This window comes from Pieris rapae, chromosome 3 (assembly GCF_905147795.1).
Source record: "Pieris rapae chromosome 3, ilPieRapa1.1, whole genome shotgun sequence".
Taxonomy (NCBI): domain Eukaryota; kingdom Metazoa; phylum Arthropoda; class Insecta; order Lepidoptera; family Pieridae; genus Pieris; species Pieris rapae.
Window position 1 is genome coordinate 2,026,007 of NC_059511.1, and position 24,244 is coordinate 2,050,250.

At 33.5% G+C, this 24,244-nt stretch overlaps 1 protein-coding gene across 1 annotated transcript in view; it reads left to right on the top strand.

Annotated features, from left to right (window-relative positions):
- LOC110992023 (Down syndrome cell adhesion molecule-like protein Dscam2) overlaps positions 1 to 24,244 on the top strand; it is a 126,232-nt gene that overhangs the window by 98,448 nt on the left and 3,540 nt on the right. The window contains exons 16-37 of the mRNA XM_045634651.1: positions 282 to 455; positions 7,341 to 7,491; positions 8,203 to 8,353; positions 8,444 to 8,573; positions 8,796 to 8,963; positions 9,356 to 9,486; positions 9,787 to 9,997; positions 10,755 to 10,901; positions 11,243 to 11,398; positions 11,677 to 11,816; positions 12,426 to 12,582; positions 12,946 to 13,123; positions 13,750 to 13,940; positions 14,440 to 14,625; positions 14,993 to 15,129; positions 15,541 to 15,697; positions 17,076 to 17,216; positions 18,111 to 18,266; positions 19,445 to 19,602; positions 20,976 to 21,048; positions 21,344 to 21,502; positions 22,529 to 22,691. Coding sequence (XP_045490607.1) covers positions 282 to 455; positions 7,341 to 7,491; positions 8,203 to 8,353; positions 8,444 to 8,573; positions 8,796 to 8,963; positions 9,356 to 9,486; positions 9,787 to 9,997; positions 10,755 to 10,901; positions 11,243 to 11,398; positions 11,677 to 11,816; positions 12,426 to 12,582; positions 12,946 to 13,123; positions 13,750 to 13,940; positions 14,440 to 14,625; positions 14,993 to 15,129; positions 15,541 to 15,697; positions 17,076 to 17,216; positions 18,111 to 18,266; positions 19,445 to 19,602; positions 20,976 to 21,048; positions 21,344 to 21,502; positions 22,529 to 22,691 — 3,415 coding nt within the window. The remainder of the gene's footprint in view (positions 1 to 281; positions 456 to 7,340; positions 7,492 to 8,202; positions 8,354 to 8,443; positions 8,574 to 8,795; positions 8,964 to 9,355; positions 9,487 to 9,786; positions 9,998 to 10,754; positions 10,902 to 11,242; positions 11,399 to 11,676; positions 11,817 to 12,425; positions 12,583 to 12,945; positions 13,124 to 13,749; positions 13,941 to 14,439; positions 14,626 to 14,992; positions 15,130 to 15,540; positions 15,698 to 17,075; positions 17,217 to 18,110; positions 18,267 to 19,444; positions 19,603 to 20,975; positions 21,049 to 21,343; positions 21,503 to 22,528; positions 22,692 to 24,244) is intronic.

A 24,244-nucleotide genomic window follows, 5' to 3' on the forward strand; every position in this document is an offset into this window, starting at 1 on the left:
ATTCGTGGCTCAGTGGTCGACGCTTCGGTTATGGCTTCAAAATGTTTTACATTGGGTCACTCATGTATAAATGCCTCACAAACACAAGCAAAAACTCATTTATGCAATAAAGAATATTCTGAATCCTAAAAGACAGAAATACTTTTGTCACGTTCATTTATTAAAATAAACAAAAGAGTGATAAAGACAGCTATTTCTCGAATAGTCTTTCTTTGTTTTTAAATATTCAAAATTTAAATTTAGAATGCATTTCGAATGTTTCGAATTTTGAATTCTTGCAGGTAATACACCTGGGGAATACAAGGACTTCATGTTTGAAGGCAGCTCGAGGGTTCTTGAGAATGGGTCGCTGGTCTTCGAGCGAGTGGCCAAAGACAGTGAGGGGCATTACCTTTGTGAAGCGAGGAACGACATCGGAGCGGGGCTTAGCAAACTCATATTTCTCAAAGTTAATGGTGAGTTATTTGTACTTAAACTTGCTTTCTTGACACGTACCTACAAATAACTTTTAAGTGTATAATAATGGTCGAGATATTTCCGGTTTCTATATTATGGTTATTATAGGGTCGTTGTATGACCCTAGTTCTCAGTTTGAAGTTATTGGATTATTCTAAAAATATTATATATTTTTTATGGTGCATGATATAAAAATAAAAATATATGGATTATTTATATGTATAATTTCAAACTAAACAACCGTATTTAACACTAACTCGTACGGTGAAGTAAACGTCAGGCATAGAAGGCGCATCATCTGCATCCTAAGAAATATACGATTTTTTTAAAATTTTATTTAAAAAAAATCGTTTTATTAATTATATTTTATTTTAAATTTAAATTTTAAAATTAAAAACAAAAAATTAAATTTTATTAATTTAAACTATGCTGTTATCAACAGCATAGTTAATATTAATGATTATGATGGTTATTATGATGCACCTGCATAATAGTTCATACTCCTTAACAGCACTTCAACTCCAACTTATGACGAAAATAATTGGCTGAATACTCGCTCAGCTCAGCTCAGCTCGTTTGCTCAATATTCCCGTGTAACTTTAAATTGCTCATATTTGTATTGAAATATGTACCTCAAAACTATTTGGAATTCAATGAAGTATCTCATTGAACTAATCAAAATTAACGTACGTAAAAATATACGTTACTAATTTCTTTTTGCCTGATGCATTGTCGTACGGAAAAAAACCTAATGAAAAGCTCATTTATGCCAAATTTTGTACCAAATGCATAAACGGCAGGAACTAAATATGGCGTAATAAAAAGTAAAATATTACAAATATTTTTTAGAAAATTATGAATGTGAAAAAAACATTTATTTTCAATAAATACAAAAACTGTTTTAGTCCATTGAAATGACATTTGCTAAACAACTGTTAGAGGACGTAATTTTATTTATGGGATATGTATAGGGAGTCAATCAAGCTTAACCTCAAGTTTGTGGGTTTGGGGCCCTTGTCCCCCGGCCGCCATCTTGGAAAAATTGGTTAAATCACGTTCTTGGCTATATTATCTCCTAAACTATCCATCGTACATGAAATTTGTAAAGACACATTTTGTAGAAAATTGGTTTTACCTATATGTATTTGTTAAGATGTTTCACATCAAACTCTATTATTATAAACCATTTTCAAAATAACAATTAATCGAATTACAAAGAGAATTAACAATTCGTATATTTAAATACGATATTATAACTTTACATTATTTGTAAACATTTTATTTTGAATCATTGACAACCATGAGACATTGGTTGTCTCGCATTTCATATACTGCGTATCAAACAGTCATAATATGGAAATATTATGGAAAGCCTCTCCTTGTATACTTTAATAAATTTCTTACTTTTGACTGTTTCATAGGAAACTTAACCCATTTATTTTGTATTAGGTTCCCCCGTTACTTTCCTTTTTTAACTTGGCCTTTTTATTACCTATATAGCAACATATCGAACATTTTTCTATGCTACCATTATTGGGATCATTTTTGTTCATATTCGAGCCACTATTTAGCCATTCAATTTTATTTAGATAGATTTTATGAATAAGTACGCGTACCCAGAATTGAGTCGTAGTAAATCACTTAGCATAATAGCCAAGGGAGCCGCGCTGAAAACTCCGAGAATGCTTCATAGTACTCCGACCCGACAAGAAACTGAAATGAAAATTCTTTACCGTCATTATTGCTCCAACAACGTTCGACTACCTCCATTGTGCTTAGAACATTATTTTTCTTAGACTCTCCAAGCATTTTCCATTAAAATTATTTATTAAGACCTCAGCGGTTTAAATGAAATATGCACTCCTAACAGCCACCGTTCTAACGGGTATATTGTAAATTGATTTACAATATACCGGTTAGAAGTATATATGTAGTATGCTGATGGTAATTGTTATTTAGCACGAATTTTTCCTCGTGATTAATTACTTATGGATATTCTTAACACTAATTAACATAAATTAAATAGTGGTCGTTATATGTTTGGGTTACGCGATACTGAAGTGAAAAGATTTAAAGTTTTAACCTCTATAATACCACCACCTACAATATCTCTGTAACATAGGCTATGAAGAGAACATTTATTAAACACAAGGCTCTTATATAACTAAAGTTTAGGTTTTCATAAAAAGAAACAAAGTTAAATACTTACGACAGGCGACCTATTACTAAACGTAGTATTAATTCAAACAGAAATACAGCAATGAAGTTTCATTGTTTAAAGTCGCAAGAAATGACTAGAAAATAATCGTATTGTTTTTTTAAAAAGTTTAAAGAGTTCCAAGATAAACTGGCGCAGTTAACAGGAAAATTATTCACACCTGACCTGATATTACGTCGAGAAACGTCTCCAACTTATTAACTTTATTCTAACGTTCGCGTTGGTATTCTATTATCACATTGAAACTTTTTTCTGAATAACCTCTTTGCAAAAAAGTTCAATAAAAACTTATTGCCAGTATTTCAGAGACTACTAATTTATTCATAAATAATAAATCTTGTATTTGCAAAGAACAGTCAGATTGATTCATTTTAAAAACCGCACAACCAGACATATACAATTATTAAAATGTCATTTAGTATCGTAATGTTATAATAATAAAAAAACAGTGAAGTTGCTTATAAATGCTGTCTAAAGTTATGGTCTAAATACTCTCCGCTACAAAGCCAACTTGTCTTTTAAAATGTAATTACCTTCCCATCATATCAATACACGGCCGTGATCTATAACTTCTGGGAAGATGATTAAATAGTGTGGTATGGCGTTACATTTTTTTTTTACAATATTTTTTTAAAGGTTTCTTCATGAAGTTTTATTTAATTTGAATTTTTTAAGAGCGCTGAATATTTGTGTGTGTTCGAAACATGATATCGCTGTCATCGTTAATAATGTTTTACTTTTACATTCGTTTTCTCTATGTATCTTGTGTAGGTTGTAAGTGTATCGTTATTTTTATTTTTGTATTATAATTATTATTTCCTGTTATAAATGTACTATTAATTATTATTGTAAATGTCTGTCACAACTGTACTATTAATTATTATTGTAAATGTTTGTCACAACTGTATTACATATTAATTATTATTGTAAATGTTATATGGGAGAAAAATAAATAAATTATTATTATTAAATAAATTATAAAATAGAATTTCGCCTTTGCCATTGTATACATTATTTTTTACTATTCTATTTTCTTTCAGGCAGCAAAACAGCTATGTTTTTTTTTTAATTTTCTGTTAATAGATTCTTATGCAAATTTTAGATACTATTATATAACATGTGGGTTCAAAAATAACAACGTTGCTACAATCATTGTAAAACCCAATACATTTTGATTTTCAATTTACAAAATTACAATACATTTATTGTCAAAACACACACATACACAAACACACACGCATACACCATGTGGTTTCCTTATAATTAATATAATTGTCTATTCTTTACACATAATCATTTTGTCGATCCGAAGTGGTGGAGGCCTGATGACCTGTAACACAGGTGCACAACCTTTAACAGGCATCAGTCTCACTTAAGCAATAGCAGTGGTCCAAAGAAGAATGACAATTATTGTATATGTTTTTGTGAGAAATAAAATAAAATAAATATATTATTATTATTATTATAATCATTTTAAGTCTGAGCCTCAAATTTCTGTATTCTTCATGATCATTTGTCAATGTCAACATGACATGTGGATTACCTACAATTAATATTACAGAATGGCACACAAGAGTTTTACGAGAGTAAAAATAATGATTACAACAATATACGCGTTTGAGCAGAAGACTCAATGGCCGTATATCGCAATACTTCGTCTTTATTGGAAAATGAGACAGTTGGCTTCCACAAGAATGATTCTTATACGCGATATTGGCTTTTCTTGAAGAACAAATATATCTTCATCCATTACGTTTGACTTGTACCGTATATTTTTTGCTCACAACGTTCTCATTTATCTTTTCGAATTAATTCGTGAAAGAGTTCTCCAATTTTATTTCATTTTCCAATAATAAAACCCTAGACACACACATACACTCATAAAGTTTAGCGTTCGATTCCGTTTATAACTATACTCGTACTAATAATATACTAATACTATGTATTATACTAATTACCAATAATATTATAAAGAGGAAATATTTGTATACGGTAAGTATGTTTGTAACGATTTTAAAAAAAATTTTAAGATTTGAATACTTATAACTGATTTATATAGGCTATTATCATTGCAAGAAAATATTAGTGTATACATTCTAATCTTCGTTAAATGTTTTTAAAAATTATCCATTGATTTCATTTATTTTGTTATCATTTTGCTTTCATCAAGTCACTCAGAGGGAGCCAGCGATACACTATTGCTAAATACATTATTATTTTGATCTGTACGTATATCTGTTTACTGTACGTTTATGCCAAAATGTTCAAAAAATAAAGTTCGAAGCCGGGACGAGTCGCTAGTTTGTTCAAAAAGTTGAAGGAAGACATCGTATTTTTTTACCATTTTAAACATACTGAATGTTTACGACTGGTGTCTGACTCACGACAGTGAAATGAGTTCTCAATTAAACAATATCTAATACTTTTTGCGGAAATATTAACTCTTTTTGAAACCCGGGATGTGTAGTTAAAATTCCTATCATGTATAACATTATAATTACAATTTTAAAACATCAATCAATCTGAACAAGCGTAATTAATTTGTATTTAAATTGATGATATATCTTCAAAGCCGTATTAATGTGGACCGAAAACAGGAAAATGATTTCACATAAACATTGGCGTTCAACGATGCGTCCAATTGAATTGGCAGACAAGCTGAATGATAAATATTAATAAGGCCACGTGCCCTAAATAAAGTAGGGGAAAAAACCAACGGAATAGGTAGGAACATTTTTTAGTATGCATTAATAAATAAATAGTAATTAATTTGACAATTACCGGTTGAGTGATAAATTTTTTATATTCTTTGTATAATTTGGAAGCGTTATCTCATATACAAAATTCTCGTGTCACAATTTTCGTTTACATACTCCTCCGAAACGGCTCGACCGATTCTTATTATTTTTTTAGAATCGGCTACTATCTATCTTTCAAACCACGTGATAAGGGATGTCGATACCAGTAATATATTTTTTATTTTTTTGACTAAAGTTTTTGTTTTTATTTTTTTATGATATAAAAATACATACAACCCTTAATTTTCATTTACCCTCTACAAAGAACTCCTATTTTTTCTTTGTTAGTTAAAAACTTATAACTTGAACTCAGAGGTTTATATAGAGAAAAATCACAAAAAAACCTAAAAAGTTTTCATTCCGGAAAACCGTACAGTCTATAGGGTAGCATAGCAAAATCTCCCATGTTGGTATGAACTTAAGAGTTAGGCTAGGCATTCAGGAGAAACGAAGTTAAAGTAATAAACATAATATAATGTCAAAATGCATAAAACAAATTAGCAGGCTTTCGCGTTGATTTAATTAGAGTGTCCAGAGCATAAGACACATTTGAGCCTTTAAATGACCATTTTAAGAAATCAGAGGTATGCCTACTTATCAAAACGAAAATAAAAAAAAGGAAAATAACAAAGAGTCGATTTGGTTCCCTTTGGAGTAGAGACTCTTGGCCCGTGATGTGTACGTCGTGTATGTATGTATTCTTATATTTTTTAATTATTTTTATTATTACGTTGTACTTTAAGAAAATTGTAAATACAAATTATACGTATGTAGCATGATTAAATGATTCAAGGTTTATAAAATAATACAATTTGTTTAATGACATGAAAAATGATTTGATCTCAAAACTCAGTGACCTTGATCGTCGTTTAATTAAATTTCACATAATTTCATCGCTTTTGCTAGAATAAATACATTTGTAACAATAAATAAAATAGCTCGTAAATTGTCGAATAAAATCACGAGACCCAACTGTCTGTAAACACTCCCTTTCTACGGACAATATATTTTTGTAGATAGCGAGTGTGCCTCGATTTTCTGGCTGGGTTTTTAGTTGAAGGAACGAATTCGTGAAATCCCCTTACAACTAAGCTGGCAATAATCCTATTAGTTATTTGTTTATATAATAAGTTATAAAGACCGTGCAATATAAATTGGTTTATACATATATATGGCAAAAAATTAGTTAACCAGTAATGTCAATTTTAATATAATCATCGTAAAATTTACTCGACTTGATTTTAAAATTATGGTTTTGTTAAAGCTTAAGCATATATTGAATTTTTTGTTTATGTTATTAGTGTATTAAAAGTTAAAATTAAATTATTTTCAGTTACACAAGTATTATCATTCTTAAACATTTATTTATTTAGGAAAAACTTTACAGCGCTCTTAACCAAAAACAAAATAATTTTTAATGCGACACAACAAATAGAAGGTTTACAGACTTAATAATATAATAAAGGGAATGCATGTGTGGGTGAGTATTTGTGTGAGTGTGTGATTTGGTGACATTAAGGGGGTAATTGAATAGGTCAAGAGTTGAAAAGAAAGTCCATAATGCTAATTAAATAATGAATGTTTAGTATAGTTCTTAAATGTAGGGGAAACTGCAAGCAGTAGATATGTCTAGTTCTTGTCGGAGGAGTACTAAAGGTATATAAATTAATTATGAAGTTTAGTATAGGATCATAATTTACAGAAGTTAACGCCTTTCCTCATATACATATACGTAGCACTGATACAATCAAACAATAATAGATACATAAATGAAATATGACATAAAAACCTACGAATCGTGACCACAGCTAATATTTTGTAAATAAAATATGAAATTCCATTTGACATAGAAAAATTGTATTTTACAGCCCCAGCCCGCTTCCCAATGAAGAGTAAGACGGTTCAGGTGACAGCGGGAGAAGCTGCTCACCTGCAATGCGCCGCTTCGGGAGACGCGCCCCTGGAGCTCACTTGGAGAAGCCCTCATCATCACACAATCGCCCACCATTTGGATCAGAGGTTAGAAGTTTGCTATTTGTTCTTTATCCAAACAACTAGATATTTCTATAAACATTTTTTTCTTTCATACATATACGTCTTGTATTTATAATGATTGGTTAAATCCCCGGTAGATTCAAATTCCCTATAGTCAGCTTTATATTGTTTATTTATAAGCAGTTAAATTTCTAATATAACCTGTCTCGTATATAAATTTAAAATTTTAAAATTCTCTTCAAACTCAAACTCAAAATAATTTTATTCATATAAGTAACCAAGTACACTTAGGAACGTCAACAGAATAGATGTTAAATTTATTCTAAATTACGTTTCCTACCAGTTCACAAGTCAAGGGTTCCTTTTCCCAGTTCTTGTTTACGTAGAGCGCGAAGAAATTCTCCGCGACTCTTTTCTCAACGAACGAACTTTTCTCAACGACTCAATTCTTTAATTACTAAGTTTTGTGTCATACAAATTATTTGGTAAGGTAGAGCAGCCATAAATATGTGTACTGGAGCAAAAACCTAGATAATTAAATGATCGTCAAATTTATAAAAAGCTTTATTGATAAATTTACGTCTAACGAGAGTTTTGAATTTATTCAGTGATAATTCTCTAAATTGGGAGTTGTTTTAAAAATAAAATACAATTTCCTCATAAGGAGTGGTTTATCTTCTGGAGCCTGGCTGTTTCTTCTGAGCCTGTTTTTAATACACACACTAATACTTCTAGATACACAATACGAGAACAAGTTCTGGATGATGGACTTGTGTCGGAGCTGAGTATATTACAGACATACAGACAAGACACCGGTGCCCTCACTTGTCGAGCATCAAATGCGTACGGGCAGGATGAAATGCTCATACACCTAGTCGTACAAGAGGTAAGATTTTAGTGTGTGTGTATGTAAATTAATGCAAAAGTAGACAAAAAAAGTTCTGCTGAACATCGATACATTAATATGCTGTTTCAGGTACCAGAAATGCCAAAGAACATACGAATAATAGACCAACAGTCAAGATCTATACAAATATCGTGGACGCAGCCATACGCCGGCAACAGTCCTATTATAAACTACATTCTACAATATAAAGAAGCTCCAGGTATTCATCATAATACTCATAAAATTACGAATGCTACTTTACGAATTACGTTACTAATGTGATTGTAATTGACAGTCAAGACCAGTTGGTTCTTTTTTTTAAGGAATTTATCTACATAAATTATATTGTCTTCAACAACCATGCTAGTGTTTCATTGCTGGTTGGTGAATATATTATTTTATATATTTCTGAAAATTAAAAAAAAAATAAAAAAAATTTTAGAACCTTGGCCCACGACACCCCAAAAAGTAATAGTTCCTGGTAGCGTGACGTCAGCAAGTGTACAAAATCTTCAACCAGCCACCTCCTATCACTTAAGAATTATCGCTGAGAATCGCCTGGGCCAAAGCGAACCAAGTCAATTGGTGCAAGTGACTACTACAGAAGAAGGTAAGATTTCACTTGAAGTTTTTCATATTGAGATACTCCAAAAAATATTGATAATTCTTATTCTATACCGATTAATATAGGCAATGAATAGGACAAGTTAAAAAAACAGTAGCGCTCTTCTTCGCTTCAGATTTCTGCATCTGTTTGTGATCATTTGTTTTTCAAATTGGCACTTAGATTAAGGATTATTTCTCAGTCTAAGAGATACCGGTTTTCTGACGATGTTTCCCTTTAGCGTACGCATATAGTCCATTGGTGCACAGTTGGGGATCAAAACTGTTACATCAGGGATGCACACTCAAAGCCATAGTATAAAATTATAAAAAAACGAGTTTCTGGAAATGTCCTCCATAAACTACTGGTGAAGTTATACCAAATATGAATATTTTCAGTTCCCAGCGGTTCACCTATAGATGTCCGTGTGGAGGCAAAAAGCTCTACGGAACTTATCGTCACGTGGGATCCACCCCAAAAGGACTTGTGGAATGGAAACATTCTGGGATATTACGTGGGATTTCAAGAGGTGATTGTTTTTTTATATAACAGCAGGCAAACGGACAGGCGACTGATGTTAAGTGATACCGCCCGCCTATGGACACTCTCAATGCCAAAGGGCCCGCGAGTGCGTTGCCGGCCTTTTAAGAATTACCTAAAGAAAGACCCTACGTCGAATTGGTTCGGAAATACTTCAGTGGGCAGGTGGTTCCACAAAGTGGTGGTGCGCGGCAAAAACTGCATACGCTAATATTAACACATAATATGAAATATGTCTTATGTCTTATTTATCACATAAAGCAGTATTTAAAATACTCATAATCTTCAGCTCAATAACAACAGTACAATACTGAGTTCGAGTGGACCAGGCGGTGCGTCGTACACAGTTCGTACTGTTGAAGGCACGGGCAGTGCTAGAGCTCGTACCACGTTATCCGGTCTTCAGAAGCACACGCCGTACGCCGTTGTGGTGCAGGCGTATAATAGTAGAGGGGCGGGGCCCGCCTCGCCACCAACCACTGCCACTACTATGGAAGATGGTAAGGCCTTGTCTTTTGACCTAAATATTCAAAATTTTCAGTCATTTTTTTCTTATGTTTTTTGAACACATAAGTCGACTTAAGAGGTTATAATTTAGATTTTTTATGTAAAATAGAGTTTAGAAAAACAAAAAACTTGGCGATTAAAAAGAATGCCGGAGAGTTTATTGCCATTTCTTCTTTTCCGTTTTACGCCCTTGATTTGAGAACTGGCAGTAAATGTAAAATTAAGCATTTAATTGTATATTTCTTATTTGACGTTCATAGTACACATTACATTGTGTGTGCTGTGGGTATATTGTGTTACCTATATGCATAAATGATTTTTACTTTTGGCTTTTGAAACATTGTTGTAAAAACACAACTTATTAAAAACAGCGCCACAATCTTGCTATGGACTTGTACATATATGTTAAAAGACAAATAGGTGATTAGCCTTCTGTGGCTAATATGCCTCTAGAATGCCGGTAGGATGATTTCTCCTTTTTAAATTTTCTTTGGGTTTACTCCATTTACTTCAGATTTTTCCTTTATCATTATAACAAGTGATAATTATGTATAGAAAATACACCAGGACATCATTTTACGAACGATATTATTTGCCTAACCAACAACATTGACGCAATAATGAATCTCCTAAGATTATCTTAGGGGTTTCATATATTATTTCCTATGAGAGTTGTCAAAAGTGTATAAAGCTCCATTATATATATCTTTATTAGAAAAGGAAATTTAAATTAATTATTACACAATCTAGTACCGAGTCTTCCTCCGGGCTCACTGACGTGTTCCGCATTAAGCTCTCAGTCCGTACGAGTGAATTGGGAGCCTCCGCCGATGCGAGGACGGAATGGAGTGTTACAGGGTTTTAGAGTGACATATGCGCCTGTCACCGATTGGTACGGTAAGTTAACACATTAACTCTTTTCTCGGATCTGAGTTGAGCGAGGCCGTAGTAGCGGTGCCATCCACTCGGATCCGTGCGAGCGTCTGTTCATTTTGTAAACCATTGTCATCCCTAGCTCCTAGTATTCGGCACCGAACGTGCAATAAATAATAAATACCTTATTAATTATGAAAAATATGATTTAGTTTGGCTACCGTCCACATAAATTCTGATATTTTACGTTTCAATCTTCATACAGACAATACTGACGGATATTTTAGGACCATTTCGAGTTTAATAAACGTTACGATATTTTTTTTAATTTAAAATGTGTTGCGTAACATGCACCGTTTTTTCAGGGAGCGAAGATGCTGTAACAAAACAGATATCAGGCCTGCACACAACATTGTCAGGGTTGCGTCGCTACACAAACTATTCCGTTACTGTGTGTGCGTTTACTGCGGCAGGGGATGGTGTGAGAGCCGCCCCTGTTTACTGCCATACCGAGGAAGATGGTAAGTGATCTTGGGCGTGGAATACATCCTTGATGCTCTTAAGGTTATCCTTTTTTAGGCTATCTATTATCTGCTTGGGTAGACTATTTATTAGCCGCGATGGCAAATACCGCAACGTTCTCTTGCCATATACGTTGTTTGCTCTCGAAGTACAGAGCCGAAGTTGAGTTACCGCTCGAGTTTGGACGTCGTTCTCCACACGATTTTTTATGTCATCTCGAAAAAAGTGCTCGACATTTATTTACTTTTTCTGTTATTGTCAATATTAAATATTTCAGTACCATCAGCACCAGCCGATATAAAAGCCGCAGTGTCATCGAGGAACAAGATTCTCGTGTCATGGCTTCCCCCGGCCTCACCCAATGGCGTACTGGTCGGGTACACCCTGTATATGAGTGTTATTGAAGACGGGAGAGAAGTGAGTTAATTCAGTCAGTTTTCCTTTGTTTAGGGTAGCTACGCGATTACATTAATTAAACCTTTGCCTAAGCGGTATTCCCTTACACAAAGCTTTAGTAAATGTAATTGCCAAGTTTACACACACACTCCCATAAATGGCATATTTATGTATTGGTAAATTTTTGATTTGTATCCAATTCGATGTAGTTTTTCAAATATCTGTAGCGCTGAAGTTACAACATAAATGCTCTTTGGTTAAGTTATTTAGTTGTTGTGCTGAACGTCAATATTTCGTAATTTAACTTGGTAGTGCTACATTACAACTGTTTAAACTATTGGCGAATTAGGTTTAATTTTGAGGTCTGTTAATAGGTTTAATATTCCGACTTGATTACTCAATAATAAAGTTTTACTTTTGAATGTGTTCCCTGCTTTATATATACGATATGAATAAATTTAATATTAATCAAAAATTTTCTTCCAAAAATAAAGCAGTAACTAGTGTAGGACACTAATTTAGACTCGTCGATAAACTTTGGCAGACATATTATGGGCGTGATATTTTATCTATGTTCCATTAGTTTATTGTAATTTAATTGTAAATATTAATTTGTAAACTTCATTTTAGGAGGGTACCCACAAACGAATGTTATCTCCAAGTACCCTCACACATGAGACTTCTCGATCCCCATCTCGAGCCACGCATCAGTTCTGGGTCTCCGCTTCCACGAGACTTGGGGAAGGAGACGCGACTAGGGTCGTCACTGTGCTGCCTTCTGACTCTGGTATGCGTAAAATTATTATTTACTTGTAATAGAAGTCTTGAATATCTCCTGTCAAAACTTAATCGGACTAAAATACTGAGAATGCTTATAAATATATATATCAAAAAAGTAATCTGTTCTTGCTTTAGAGTTTAGGACATTAAGTAACAAATTCATATAAAAAAGGTGCTATATAATTTTTTTTAAATAAGTCGAAAATTAATAATAGTATCAGTAAGCACTAATTTATGTAATTGTACACCAATTCATGGCTTTAAAGCTAAAAATTAAGTCATCGAATTATTAAGTCTTTTCTCATACAAACTCTTACTGACCCATATACTACACCCTGTTATAAAAATTTAATAATATATGTAATTACAGTACCAGCGCGAATAACATCGTTCAGCCGTAGTATCGTAACACCGTGGAAAGAGAACATTTCCCTCTCATGCAATAAAGTGGGTATTCCCACACCTTCGACCACTTGGAGTATGAACGGTGCCATATTGGAATCTACTTTACGCAAGAATGTTACAAGTGACGGGACGCTTATTATAAGGTTAGCGAGAATTCGCCAAAGTTAGTTAATCAAATTGTATCGGTACTCTGTCACTTCCAGAGAGTTTTTGTATGCGATATCGATGTGCTCTTACGCTCAAACCAAATAACTTATCTCAATCCATTTGTGACCATCTAAGATAGACATCTTAATCCAAATATTGGAAAAAGTGTACCATTGACCAATCGACGGATTGTTATAGCCATCTGTCCAGCTATCCACGGTAGGTCGGATCGGTGTATGTGAATACACCTACTCCTAATCACAGTGAATTATGAAAACTTAAATATCTATTCAAAATTTGAAACCATTGCTATATCTACGCTTGAAATGATGAATGAATTTACGATACAATTTTATTTCTGAAAAGACAACAGACATCATTTTAAATAAAGTAGGGTCGTAAATAAACCTAGGCACAATTTTTATTTATTACCTAAAAATGTTTGCCATCGTTTTAATCTTCCCTGTACTTGTCAAATATTTCAAGATTAGCCAAATTTGTCCAGCCATTCTCGAGTTTTAGCGAGACAAACAGAAATTCATTTTATGATATATTTCGAGAATTAGATTAAGAGACACATTTCTCCTGTTTAAAACTTCACCTTTTTCGTTCTACTTTTTAGCATGACCCAATACGCGGACAGCGGTAACTACACATGCCTGGTAGAGAACCAACATGGCCACGATGACGTCACATACATAGTGGAGGTGAAGGTCCCGCCGCAGCCTCCAGTGCTAGCTGTGGTGGACTCCTATGCCGACTCCCTTCATCTTCAGTGGAGCGACCAGGGCGACGGGGGCAGTCCAATTTTAGGTATGTATCCGATTATATCTTTTGAAATCTTTAATTCTTCTTATAGATTTTTTAATGTTTTATTTATTAATTAACCCTTAGTTGACTGTTGTCAGAATATCTTAAATGCCCTTTAAAATTTACATAACATTCACACACTTTATTATTCCTATCCATTTTGTAGCATTTTATATTTTTCTTGCGTTCTCATTATGACTTACTTGGCTTTATGCCCTATAACCCCTAGATGGGGCAGAGGGCGTCCACAGTGAGTATCCATCACGTTCAGTCTTGAGCCAAGTATTTTACCTCGCACCAAGTCTTTCCGACTCTCTTTGCCTTATCTGCAACTGTACGACATCAGGTTTGCCTTGGACGGCCACGCTTCCTTTCTTCTTCCTTCCTTTCCTTGCGGGCTCCAATCAAGCATCTGCATATGGGATCATAATAAAAACATTATACCTTTATATCCGTTACATACATTTTGAAACATATTTTTATATGGGAACTTTCCTTCCAGGATATGTAATAAATTACAAACGGGAACACGGCGATTGGGAGGAGCTTCAAGTGGAAGCTGGTACTTCGGAACACGTCCTTCCAAACCTCTGGTGCGGGACTCGATACCAGCTTTATATCACCGCCTTTAATCGAATCGGAACTGGTTTGCCGTGCGATATCGTACATGCTTATACTAAGGGCACCGGTAAGACATCCATATTGCTTATATCCTTGCATATCCTCGAAATATCTGCTAATTTCCATGATTAAGGACTGACATGATTGTAATTGGACTTTTTTATTTCATTTTTTACCAATTTTATTTTTATTGTTAGCATTTTTGTTTAGCAACTGCAACACTGGGCCCACTGAAAATCTGTAATTAACTATCTAGAGATTTAACAAACTCTCTTATTTAACTAATTCACTGTGACATGTACCCACACGAGATTTATAACTCAAAAGGTTTAGTTCTCTTTAAGCGTCTTATTTCTGTTGTGCCAATTTAGAATATCTCAGAATTTACTTACACACTAAGCACAGTATATAACTAAAAGCATCTTCTTTAACAGTTCCAGTAAAGCCAAAGCATTCACAAATGATAACATTGAATACCACAACTGTGACAGTATGGCTCGACTCTTGGGGAGATGGCGGTTGTGGGATACTGTACTTTGTCATAGAGTACAGAGAAGTCAGCCAGACACAGGTATGAAATGACACTTATTGAATGCGAATTTATTTTCAGTAATCAAGCTATATACTGGTTTATCAAGTTGATTTTGAGAATAACTTTGTCTAGCATTTTAAATGCTTTCAAATGAACGCCATCTTTGGCCGTGATGTTGGTATTTCTACTATTTTGACCACCACCCATGTGTGTTACTGAAATTATATATTCTGTGATCAAAACCAATTTTTTGCATATGTTTCACAATGTATAAGATAAAGATGACTGCTAAAATAGTATTGGATTCAAAATCCAATACTATTTTAGCAAATGTTTTATACAAATGTCAGAAATCGTGGTAAGATTTTCAGAGTACGTAATTCTATACATTCTCGTTTTTAATACCCTAAGGTCTCAAAATCTTAACAATTTTCATTACGTCTTCCTCAGTGGCGCCTAGTATCGAACAGCGTGCAAGCGACAGAGCGAGTGTTCAGCGTCACCGGACTCTCTCCAGCCACGCATTACCAACTTCGGATAACAGCTCACAACAACGCTGGACACGCCCTCGCTCTTTACAACTTCACCACTCACTCACTCAGCGGTAGTAAGTTTTTATTTCGGATGTATCTGTCACCGTAAGATTGTAAACATAGTTATATTACAATCTATCTAGTAAGATTGTAAACTATCGATAGATTGTGAACCGTATCATTATGATTGCAATTTAACGCATCATTTTTCGCTTGTAATCTACCGAAGTGAAACCGTTAAATTACAATCTGTCCCGCGTCAACTTATCAACTGTCTGCAAGTTCTTCCTGATTGGTCGGTCTCATTTCATTTAGAAATGAAATAGACGTGTCACTTAAATAAAATAAATTTATTGAAGTGAAACTTCTTTAGAATCGTTGTGATTTCAAACCGGATGCAACGAAAAAGCGACAGTAAAAAGAGACAGAAACATTAATTCATATGATTTAACGTGGGAGAAAATGAGATAGATAAACTTCTTTCGAATCGTCGTGATTTCAAACCGGATGCAGCGGTAAAGAGAGACAGAAACATCAATTCATCATATGATTTAACGTGGGAGAAAATGAGATAGCAGGCATTATACAGCCTCTCTTTACTGCCGCTTTTTCATTTGATCGAATTTCAAACTTTCGATGTTTTAGTTTTTCCCAAATTAAAAATTTATATTAAACTTATAAATTAAAATTTATCATTAAAATATACTGTTTTAAAAGAACACACACATTTAGATAATGGAAAATGATTAATTTATATATGATTAATAATAAAAAAAATGTTTTTGAAGGTTTCACTTCTACCATGTGTGAATTGCACATATGTTTTTTATTTAATAGGAAATTAGAAATCCTGACATATGTTAGAAACAAATTGTAACGAAATATTTATTCTACATACACAAATTCTGATTAATAATTTCAAAAAAATCAACAATTATTATGTCTTTAAGCACAAATTATAAAAATAGAAATAACAAACAAATATGACGTGTGGCCGGGGTGGCGTGGGCACATACCGTTCAACCAATCACCAGAGCGCGAGTTGCATTCCGTCCTACGCCGGTTCACAATTTGACCGTTTCCCATCGATAGATTACATCAAGCGAAAAATAATACGTTAAATTGCTATCATAATGATACGGTTCACAATCTATCGATAGTGTACAATCTTACTGGATAGATTGTAATATAACGATGTTTACAATCTAACGGTGACATATCTATTAAAGATGTACCGGTGGCTTAGTGAATAAGAAGGCTCCTCGGTGAAACAAAAACTGGAAGTACAGGCTATACCAGAGGATTTTCAATAAGATTTTTTGTAACAATAATTGGCCTACAATAGCATAGACAATAAACAATAATTATATAATAATAAAAGGGAATGCAGAGTTTATTACCAATTTTTCTTTGTTGCTCTTAATAAATGGTGTATGAGGATAATAATTTCAGTGTTGGAAGGAGAGATATCTCCAGCGGTACCAGCTGCAGGAGCCAGGTCTTTGGGAGGTGCTAGAGTCATACTACCTGCGGCGCTATCTCTTCTAGTCTTGGCTGCCCTCATTGCAATTGTGCTACTTGTTAGAAGAAATAGTAAGTATTACTAGAAAGTGCGTATGGTGTAAATGATTAAAGGAATGACATGATATGAAGAATTAGATTCATAATCACGACGATGTTTGTAATGCTGGTATTAAAAAATATTGACAGACGCACTGCGGCAAACACTTTTGGAGACAATCCTACAGATAGATTGTCTTTATCTGACAAATTAATATATTAAAAACATTTGAGATAAATCTACATCTAATATCATTATTTTAGTTTATATATTATTTTTCTTTAATTAATAGTTCACCGAACTCCACACATTTTTAAACCATTTTATTCACAAAAATACAAACGCTCCATATACTAAGCCAATTCCATAACGTCGAAATTAAAAATAATATTCAATATACAATATCGCTATTGTATACATTTAAAGATAACAATAGTGTCGGTGACAACCCTAAGTAGACGCAACGTTTTTTTTAATCTGTGTAACGGACTGTTTCTAGCCCTTGGTCTCAAAAAACTTAGCCATCATCCTCCCACATATCATCTAGGGCTGCTTACCACCTTAAAACTTTAAGTAGATAGTAGGCCAAGTGTAAGTCCCGTCTTGTTTCTAATTTATTGTATCTACCATCCCGAAAAAATAATGTACCCAACATTATGAAATACATACAATCTGCAAAATCCATATCCTATATGGGGAATATATTCATATACTTAAAATCAGTGTTGCTGGTGACAGCAACTAAAAGCTAAGTTCATTTTCGCAAACAACATCGATGAACTAAAAAGTCTGAAAGTTTCATGTCATTGATTGGCTTAAAATATTTTAATGACTATATAGCAAAATAACTGATGTAGAATAATACAAAAATTTATATTATTATATATATAAATAGATAAAACATAATATAGCTCCTCGTCCGGCAGAGACGAGTGGTACAGAGACAGCAGTGACAGAGAGCGGAGCAGGCGAATCGCCGTCTGTCGCGCAGCTTCAGAACAAAGTCAATCGCGACCAACAGTATTTGGCTGCGCGTGCGCATCTTCCGAACCCAACGCATCACTATAAGCACGCATCAAATGGTAAGCCATATAAAAGTCCCCCGCCTGTATACAAATAAAATAAAATAAAAAAGCCTTTTTATTACCTACAAATATAACTTTTTACATTGGCCCATCTCCAAGCGCTTACTTATCTAATTAAAATTAATACCATCTTATTTTTATTTATTTTCTATATTATTTACCTATAACTATTTTATTTATTGTTATTAATATATTACTTATATAATGTTTGCTACTAGATAATATTTACTATTACATTATTTTATTGTATTATTAGCTAGCTTGGTTAGATTTTAGTATACTTAAATAATATAATTTGTATTACTGCCTGTATATATCTATATATAATTAATTACTTAAATTGTTGACGGATCAAAACTGTGATTTATTTAAGACTACGATTCTTATGGTAGCAATTGTAATAATTCATGCGCGTGAAGCTAACCGGTCGGAAACTAGTGCTTTATAAATTGATACAATTTTTTTAATAAGCAAAATGTATAAGGCGGCTTAGGTTATGTTACAACACTATCTAGTAAAAAGCTAAGAAAAATGTACTAAAATGACTTATTAAGCACACATATATAGAAGTCCGATTGGGCAGGGAGCAGGTTGTATTCAACCTGCGAGCATTCCGTAGTATATTTTTTCAGCATAGTATCGTAATGATAATTCTGTGTGCAAATTAATTTAGTTTTGAGTAAATTTTAAAAGTATATAAAGAATCTTCCTTCCTTCCTTTTTCTTTTTGACGAGAAACATTCTGAGTTTAAAGACAACCAGCCCCAATTTCGGCTTGATGTTGATTTATTGATTATCCAGTAGGTATAGTACCTCCGCGGGTATCAATCTACTCAATAAGTATTACAAAGAAAAAAAATGTGATTCATTTAGATACATTGATCTTTTCTACCACAAAACGAGAGATGTGACGAAGTACTTGGAGAAGCGGGAAGACTCCGATTTTTTTAGTAGTATTTTTTTTTAAGTAGTAGATATTAATAAATTCTTAGTATTATTTGTTGCTTTTTTAATTTTGCAGTTTTTAATTTTATTCTTTTGTTTTTCTTTTAAATGTAACTTTTTAATGCTTGCTTGGCTTTGTGTATTGTGTTTGTATTTTGTATAATATTATGTCTTAAGTAGCTGTTAGATTACTTATAATTAAATAAATAAATAAATTATTTATATTCCAGAATACATTGAAGACATCTGCCCATACGCAACGTTCCAGTTGACCAAACCGAGTGCGTATAGCGAGAGCAGCTACAGTGGAAACGTTTACAGCGGCCCTTACCACTCTGTGAGGGGCTCCTTTGTCTACCATGATGTTAAAAAGAATGATAAATATAAGGTAAATATCAATTAACTATTGATCATCCAGTGTTAATAGTTAATTGACAGTATTAAAAATGTACGTACGTTAGAGTAATATGTTTAAAATACGGCTTTGAAAAGTATGGTGAAGGATTATAAATCATAAATAATCATTAATTCATCAAAAATCCATAAACAAATTATTTTATAGTCTGGATTGAAATCGAAAAAAACACCTAATTGTAAATTTAAACCATTCTCGAACCACTCTATCAAACATAGAATCATCATCACAATTGCTCCAACCGTTTAGTTCGAGTTCAATTATATATAAAAAGTCATGTAGACTTGATTATTATAATATAAATTTATCCGTGAAATCGTCGCAAACTCTTTTAATCTACAGTCTACATTTTTATATTGTGTGTTTCAATAATCTTAGTTTGTACGACCGATTCAGTCCATCCAATCATTAGTAATATATATTATATAAATGATTAGTAACAATAACACCTTAAAAACTACATAGATACAAGATATTTATACATTATCTTTGATTTCTTATTAGGTGATTACGTCAACAGTAATTATTTACTTTTTTAAACATGATACCCACATATTGTAAGTATATGCTTAAAAAGAAATGCATTTTTGAGGAATCCTACAAATAAATGATAAGTTTATGTATTTTATATGTTTATATCATTTTTGAGAGCTTTGCTTACTTTTGCTGACAAGAGGGGAGGAGAAAAATTGCAGTCAATCTGCTTACGTAATACTTGAACGGCCCCCCACTGCCGTATGATAATGTTGGGATAAGTCTATGTATGAGATATAACTATAAAATTTTATAACTTTTTATATACCTATAAAAACATACACTTGTGCGGAAAAAAAATGTGACAGTCATACTTATAACACTAGAAGTAAGAACAAACTCGTTCCCACAACTAGGCTCCATAAAGTTAATAAATCATTCATAGGTCAAATTGTACGCTTCAATAATAACCAAGTGATGTGGTAAATTTGTCAAAAATTAAATTTAAGAAAATTATAAAACACAGGCTCTCTAGGTTAGCTTATTATTAATTTTCAGATTACCTAGAAGATAAGCAAGCATGGAATTAAAAATAATTTGCTCCAGCTATTTAATTTAACTGTAACTTATATAAGCAATTAAGACGATCAAAAAAAATTTGCCCGATCTTGCCTTTCACCTTGTGTGTCGCGATTCCAAACAGGCGTTAGAGTTAACTATTCAAAGTGATCATGTGATTCAACTTAATAAATGAAGGCGCCATTTACTTAGCTCTTACTTAGCTCCTAGCTGTCGTCTTTCTAAGATGGTCATACTTTCCACTCGAAGTGAAACAGCCAGATAAAAATCTTATCATAAAATATTACTTCCAGGGAAAAGAACCAGAATACACAAAAGTGAGAAGAAAAGGAAACAGACTCCGCGACCCGCTATCTGAGAGCCAAGGTACGAGAAACAAAAATCCCAGTTTGCAAAGCTTATCTATTTGTAGTTTGGTGAATTATTTTACGTAGACCGCACTATTTATAGTTTATAACCCGTTTCTATTTGAATTTGACAAACTGATCGCCTTTTATGCAACCTGGGAGCGTATTGTCTTGTAATTTATTAAGGTAAGCATGCACAAGTACCAAATTTAGTCCATTACTAGTTCCTCCATCGCTTCCATCATCGCTACCATCACATCTTATCACGGCCGTGGGTCCTCGAAGCGGTGCTGATCGGTTTGTTGCGTTTGCAGAGTCGGACAACTTGGGATCGACGGATTCGGAGGTGAAGAAGATACTAACGCTGCACCTGCCCATTACAGAGTACGAGGATGACGTCAGCGACGACGCGAGCGCCCCTCACTCGGACAGCGAACGAGCCGCGCCGCTCAGGCCAGCGCCGCCACCCACATGTATTGTACTTTCATACGTAGGCCGAATAGGGGCGGATAGGGGGCGGATAGGGGCGGATAGGGGCGGATAGGGGCTAATTTGTTCCGCATTCTTTAACACTTATGTTCGCCATTAGTAACAATCAACAACTTATATAAACGTACTCCGATAGGCTCTGCAAACCGAAATGAATCTTGCGAAGCGAAGCGACACACGATACATAATTAATTAAAAACGCTTTAATAATAGTATTCATCTGTTAAAGGCCGCCAACGCACTCGCAAGACCTTTGAAATTAAGCGTGTCCATGGACACTTAACATGAGGTGAGCCTCTGGCCTATTTACCTCCTGTAACATAAAAAAGGTGCTGCACTTTATTATACTATAATAATGACTTAAAAAGATCGTTAACGCACTTGCGAGCCCTATGTTATTAAGAGTGTCCAGAGGCGGCGGGTATCGCGTCACATTAGGAGCCCATTAGCCGTCTGTTCTGTAAAAAAAATATAAGTTTTATAATGTACCAGAAATATGAACTATACTATCGTGAACCTATAATTAAAGTTTAAAAAATATGTCGATACAAAGGTGATTAAAAAGGATTTGGAACTTACAAGTCTGCAATTAAAACTTTTTTGAAAGGTTTTGTTTGAGATTCGTAGGCTAAGCCGAAATCTCACCCTAAAGGCTCCAAATTGGTTGAGCTTATGAAAGGGATTAATACCATATTATTTATATTTCCTCATATTATTATGATTTTTCCTTTAATAGCTATTAACAAGCCTATATCTATATATAGTTCTTATGGTATTGTTTAAATAAAAATTCATTTACTAAAACAGTAAATTAATTACACTTTTAAATACTCGTTTATTACAATTTTACAATCATCCTTCAGAATTAACAATCATAACTGTGTAATCAAACTACCCTATCGTGAGTTTTTAATGGCGTTTTTAAATGGTAATAATAATTAATTTGTAAACGAATTTTCATTAAAAAATATAAGCAATTTAACAACTGCATATATTCAATCAAAATACAGATCCGACAGTAGAGCGTGAAGAGTCATCATCATCATCGGAGAACTCGGTGGCGGGCGTGGTCCGGAAGGCGTTCCCGTCGAGAAAGGGAAAGGCTGGTGTTGGCAAACGGCACGTGAGGTCTTCCAGCGGTTACAGCAGCCACAACGACGAGACCACCTTCAGGTTACTGTCCAAAACACCGACACATGATGTTCGTTTATCATTTCATATTATAGCACCATTTAGTTCGGTTACCCTTTAGTGACGTCATTTAGATATTGCACTTTTATCCCAAAATATTTTCGAATTTCATATTATAGCACCATTTAGTTCGGTTACCCTTTAGTGACGTCATTTAGATATTGCACTTTTATCCCAAAATATTTTCGAATTTCATATTATAGCACCATTTAGTTCGGTTACCCTTTAGTGACGTCATTTAGATATTGCACTTTTATCCCAAAATATTTTCGAATTTCATATTATAGCACCATTTAGTTCGGTTACCCTTTAGTGACGTCATTTAGATATTGCACTTTTATCCCAAAATATTTTCGAATTTCATATTATAGCACCATTTAGTTCGGTTACCCTTTAGTGACGTCATTTAGATATTGCACTTTTATCCCAAAATATTTTCGAATTTCATATTATAGCACCATTTAGTTCGGTTACCCTTTAGTGACGTCATTTAGATATTGCACTTTTATCCCAAAATATTTTCGAATTTCATATTATAGCACCATTTAGTTCGGTTACCCTTTAGTGACGTCATTTAGATATTGCACTTTTATCGCATAATATTTTCGAATTTCATATTAAACATTATTGAGACAGATGCTGCACTGGTACTCAGTCACTTACCATAGAGTTGAGAATCACGATTCCGAGGTAGCATCCGTGCTACAGCGTGTTGGAAATTCCTTTGTTAACTTGGCTTTATTAAAACATAAAACCTCTTTGCTATTGTAAGTTACAGAGTGCTTGTCTAAAGCATCAGTAGTGTCAAACCGTTCTGACATTGAAGTACTGAAAATAGAAACACAAAGATAATTAACATACTTTATATAAGTAGTTTTGTCCCTTTTACCACCATACCCTAAGTATTTACACAGCACAGTTTATATTAACAACACCACACACGCATGCATAGATACTAGAATAATGTATATAAATCATTTCTCATTTGAACTTATAGAAACTGTCAATTCTAGACAATTTTCTGCCGAATTTAAATCCAAATTTATTACTTGACTTGTTCGACTGCTGTTTATCAACAGGCTATATGACAAGAAAATTTTACAAAAAATATTCATTACAACGACACGCCAAGACTTTTCTCTGGCCGAGATAGCGTCGCGTTTTCAATTTTCCTTTGACAATGCTTGTAAACACGTTAATAATCGTTTTGTACGTGTAATTATTATTATTTACAAAGTCATATATATTATATTTTTATTAAAAACAACATCAGTCACAAAATTATACTCCATTACATTAGGATTAGATTAGACAAAGATATGTTATTAAAGACATGGTATGTCATTGTCGATTTGACTAATCTGTGACCGACGGAGGAATTAAAACTAATTCGTGTCACGTGACTGACATATAAAATCGATGTCTTTTTTATGGAATTGTGATGAATATTTGCAAGTTATTTTTTTCCGTAACTCTTTTTAGTCAGATCAGAGTCAGAACTGTCAATATAACAATCATTGATCACAACTGTCGAA